This window comes from Ascaphus truei, chromosome 1 (assembly GCF_040206685.1).
Source record: "Ascaphus truei isolate aAscTru1 chromosome 1, aAscTru1.hap1, whole genome shotgun sequence".
In the NCBI taxonomy this organism is placed as follows: Eukaryota; Metazoa; Chordata; class Amphibia; order Anura; family Ascaphidae; genus Ascaphus; species Ascaphus truei.
Window position 1 is genome coordinate 274785393 of NC_134483.1, and position 5007 is coordinate 274790399.

General features: G+C 48.7%; 1 protein-coding gene across 1 annotated transcript in view; it reads right to left on the reverse strand.

Moving 5' to 3' along the window:
• MFHAS1 (multifunctional ROCO family signaling regulator 1) overlaps positions 1–4781 on the reverse strand; it is a 108581-nt gene extending 103800 nt beyond the window's left edge. The window contains exon 1 of the mRNA XM_075604271.1: positions 1157–4781. Coding sequence (XP_075460386.1) covers positions 1157–4046 — 2890 coding nt within the window. The 5' untranslated portion in view covers positions 4047–4781. The remainder of the gene's footprint in view (positions 1–1156) is intronic.
• Between the last annotated feature and the right edge of the window lie 226 nt (positions 4782–5007).

The window sequence follows — 5007 nt, forward strand, 5'->3', positions numbered from 1 at the left end:
GACACTCACAAACACTGACACACACTGTGACACATGCACTTACAGACACTCCTCCCCTTGCTGGAGTGTGATATGGAAGCAGGGGCGGTCAGTGTCCTGTATTGCTCTGCCTCACTTGTGCCCCCAGACCTGGCGTGCCTCTGCCACCCGATCTTCGCTCCCTTCTGCCCCAAACCACTCAGGTCAGTCAGCACAGTGCTCTGAACAGGCCCAGAAGGTACATTTTAGGCGCTCTGGATTTTTCCATGCCTACACTATGCACTGTGCAGTTACCACCTTTTCCTGAATAAGCCTCTCTATTGCAGGGAAAAGCTGTGAATGCACTGATCATATGGTAACTTCCATTCACAAGTTAATATTTCCTTACAGGCTTCTCAACACATTGAATATGAACATGAGGGTCACTAGGTCTGCAGTTGTATTTGCTAGTACACTATCCTGATTTGCTAATATCCTATTGCTTGTGGGTTAGAAGGCCTTGTGGTTGTTTGCACTGCGTATGTTTATAAGATCCCTTATATAATGATTTAACCCTTTATTCAGTGTGCTACAAAGCCGCTTCTTTTTGCTTTACAATATTTTTGTTCCATTAATTTGGAGCTGAACTCTACTGTAGGACTGGCAGTCCGCTTCAAAGCATCTTGAACATAGGCCCTAGTGTTGTTATGTTTTCAAGTGTAAAGTGATACTCAGTATACTTTACACTGCAGCATGTTATTTTCAGGGGCTGACCCATGGATGTTAACTCGTGCATCATTTTGTCTTCTGCTGGCACTTGAACTGGTACCTACATAGTGTTAAACAATCATTTTTCAACCAGCTTGATATTAATCATTAGCAGATGTGTCACCTGTGGTTTGCAGCTCATGAGGTGGTAAATAGCAACAAACACAAAATACAATGTATTTCTATTTATATATGAGCCACACCATAAGGATTTAACCCTTTAAAGGAACAAAGGATTGCTCATTCCTCCAGCCACTAAATGTATATGAAACCATATCATGCATAAAACGATGTAAAAATAGCACAGAGTTGTACTAAATGATTAATTCTGAATGGCTGCTAGTTAAAAATGTATATCAAATGAGTAGATCAAGCTAAACATTGTAATTAAAGTACATTTTAGAAATTAAAATGCATTCATCTCTCTTACCTGGAAAAGGGTGTGGGTTGGGTGACCCCCTTTTAAGGCACTTCGAACACAGGACATGTACTTTATAGTACAGGCCAGGCCATTCTTGTAATAGTGCATTCAGTTCTTCAACCAATGGTGTTATAGCTTGCCATGCAGTCCATATATTAGGCAATGAAGCATGGCTGGCAATAGATAAAACGTCTGGCTGTAAAGTTCCTCTTGCAGGTCGAAAACTAACCACCACAGGCACTTTCCCCCTGTAGGCAAAGATCTGAAATTTACCATCTGAACGATGCACTATGTGACTATTAATTTGCACGCTGAAGCGGGCAAATAAACCAGGCGGGAATATAAATGGAAAGCTGTATTCTATTTGCAGCTGCTCCACTGCTAAAGATTGCCCTGATATGTTTGTACCATTGATCCAGGCCTCTGCATGAGGCACCTCATTCTTTACATAGCAAGGAAACGTGTACCAAGCAGTTGCCCCATTCAGAGGTTTACATTTGGGTTTATTGATGCAATAACAGAGGCCCATTTTTTCCAAGAGTTCCAGGATAAGTTGTAAGTCCTGGTGTGTTTTGATATGTGGCTTAAGGAGTAACCTGATGACGTGAGTAGGTAGCAGTCCATGGAGCAGAAACCCTTCTACATAGTGATGGAGCTGGGTGGCCCTCAGCTCATCAGTCTTGGTATCACTCAAAAGTTTCTCTAAGAGAACCGTGGCATCCCTCTGAAAAAAGACATTCAAAATGTCGATCAGTTTTGTCAGGTTATGAAAAACATACTCTTTAAGAGTCAGGTTGTCTTCAAAGTAAAGCAGCTTCCCACTTTCATGTAAATAGGACAGGACACTCTGCAGTCTGTCCTCAGTAAGCCCTACTTGTAAGCCTAGTCTGGCCGAATCCCACCAGGTGAGCCAGAGCTCCTGAGGTTTAAAGTGCAATTCTTCCAGCATTTGCCAGGATTTGGGAAGAACGCGGTGCAGGTTTGGGAATATTTCCCTGTGTTCTGCCACAGAAAGAAGCTTTTCCCTTAATCGCCTGATGTTTGAATAATCATGACAGCTGACGCAGAGGACAGGTGAAAGGATCTGAAGGCGGTTGTTCATTAAATATTGGAAATGGGCTTTCTTCCGCCTCAGGTTTTTATCATTAACACCATAAAAAGCTGCGTGGGGATTAGAGGCACGCATATCATAGTCCTGGCTGAGGGCCGCGTCTACTTTCTGTGCCAGGCTCTGTAGGATCTCTGAATCCTTCTTTTCTTGGAGGGCTATTTGGTGGTGGATATCAAGGCATTTCTCCTCAAGCTCCTTTTCTTCACATAGGTCTGCATGAGTCCCTACTATGCACACAACTGCGTGTGGCACCTTGGCACTGATGAAATGTAGAAAATAACCTACATATGTATAAAAGTGTTTGGACACATAAGATTTTAAATTAACCACTAAGACATAGAGAGCACCAGGTGAAAGGAAAAATGGTTTGATGATATCATAACTCAGGTCCCCTGCTAAATCATACACTATAAAAGTGAGCCCCCTCTCTGCATCTGCAGTCCAGTTAGTAACCTCAATCCCTTTATTTCCCTGCACCATGGGGCTTGCTTGCTTCCCATTAGTCAGGCAATGTCTGAGAACTGTCTTTCCAGCATTTTTCAGGCCCGAGAGGACTAGTTTTAACCTTGGCTTGACAGCAGGCTGGGAATGAGCAAGTTCTTTTTGATAGGCAGCAATATAAGGGATACCTTTCATGCACACCTCATAGGGAGGCTGTATCAGCGGGTTGTCTTTGATCTTCCAGATGTTAACGTTGGAAAGCTTCCCAAAGTTGTCTGGGAGGATAGCAATTTGGTTACCTTGCAGCACCAGCTCCTCCAGGAAGCTGAAATCCACAATAGAGTCCGGCAGATACCTTATCCTGTTGTTGTCAAGCCACAAGGTCACCAGCCTGGACAAGCCGGAGACCTCCTCTGGCACCACGGTCAGCCTGTTGCGGCTCATGTACAGCTCCTCCAGCTCCACCAGTTGCAGGAGTTCCCCGGGGAAGTCCTGGAAGGCGTTGGAGGAGATGTTGACCATCCTGAGCTTCTGGAGTGACCCAAACCCTTCAGGCAAAGAGCTCAGGTTGTTGTTGTCCAGCATGAGGCTCTCCAGGCTGACCAGGTCACAGAAGGAGACGGGCAGGGTGCAAATCCCGGTGCTGCTCAGCCACAGGATCTTGAGGGATTGCATGGCCCTGATCTCCTCCGGCAGGGACCCGCTGCTGGCGCTGCCCAGCATCTTGTTGCCGGAGAAGTCCAGCTCCTCCAGCCCGGGCAGGCGCAGGAGCTGCGGGGGGAAGCTGCACAGCTTGTTGTGGTCCATGTCCAGGGCTCGGAGGCGGGGCAGCCCCTGCAGTGAGTCTGGCAGGTGGCTGATCCGGTTGAAGCTGACGTCCAGCTCCTCCAGGTGCAGCAGGGAGCCCACCTGCCTGGGCAGTGTCTGCAGCTGGTTGTGGCTCAGGCACAGCTTCTTCAGCTGGCTCAGCAGCCCCACCGCCTCGGTCAGGCAGCTCAGCCGGTTGTGGCTCATGTCCAGCTCGGTCAGCCTCCCCAGCTCGTACACGGCAGAGGGGACGCTGAGGAACCGGTTCCTGCGCAGGATCAGGACGTGCAGGTTGCCCGCAGACAGCCCCCGCAGCCCCTCGGGCGCCTCCTCCAAGGAGTTGTTGCCCAGGTTGAGCACCTCCACGTCCCCCAGGTCCTCGGGCAGGGTGAGCTTGCTGTGCTCCCCGCAGCTCAGGGTGAGCTGGCGGAGGCTGCTCCTCAGCTTCCTGGAGCGCAGGGCTGCATCCCGCCACAGCCTGGCCGTCTTCAGGTCACAGCTGCTGTTGCAGGCATCCTTCACTGCTTCCATCATCATCATCACCACCACTACAGGGGAGAGGGGTGGTATCAGTGGTGGTGCGGCTTCGTTAGCCCACGTCCCTGGTGGTGGGGCATCATGTAAACCCTCTCTGGCTAGTTCAATCACAAATGTAAATCAAACGACCAACAGTGCAATAATAATGAGACATCGCTCTCTACATGGTCTCCAATTTCAGCAGCAACAGCAGGAGCGACGTTGAGCTATATTCAGGCTGGAGAGTCCGTAGGTGTTGGAGGGAGGCGGAGGAGGAGGAGGAGGAAGAGGAGGAGGAGGCGGCTGGAGCAGAGAGCAGAGCAGATCAGCCGGTGCTGCTGGTGGCAGGCAGCCCTGCACCTCCTCTCACGCACACCCGCCAGCCTGCAAGCACAGCACATGCTTTCTGTCCCCTTGCCACGGCAGGAGGGTGCAACACATATATATCAAAGCGACATGATGACTACATGTCAAATGCATATAAAGCAGCAATGGCAGAGGATGATAAAAGATGCACTTCCTCCCTGCAAATCCCTGCGAGCTTCCCAGCAGCCTCAGTCCATTGGGTGGGGATCCACAGCAAGAAGCTATTGTCTGTCGAGTAGTATATTTTCTCCTCTATGTTTCCTTTGCCTTGTGAATGAGCTGGTGTCCTTGGTGAAGGAGGAGTTGTGTTGTCTCAGAGGCTGCGTGTCATTGTATTGTCAGTTCTCGCTTTTTGTGTGTGGATGACTCTTAACTCCTGCTCTTTCTCTCCTCCCCTTCTCAAGGCGAAGGGTGGGGACTTGAAAGAGAAATATCCCACAGGGGAAATATAGTGTTTCCTTGTTTGCTCTAGGCTGGATACGCCATCTAGTGACTTTCTCCTTTATTCCAGACAAAACATATCCGTTTCTGTCTCCTCGGGGTGAAAGAGGTTTATGCTGATTTCAGCAATGATTTAATCTGAGAGCCGGTACTATCCAAAAGATTACAATGAGTGCTC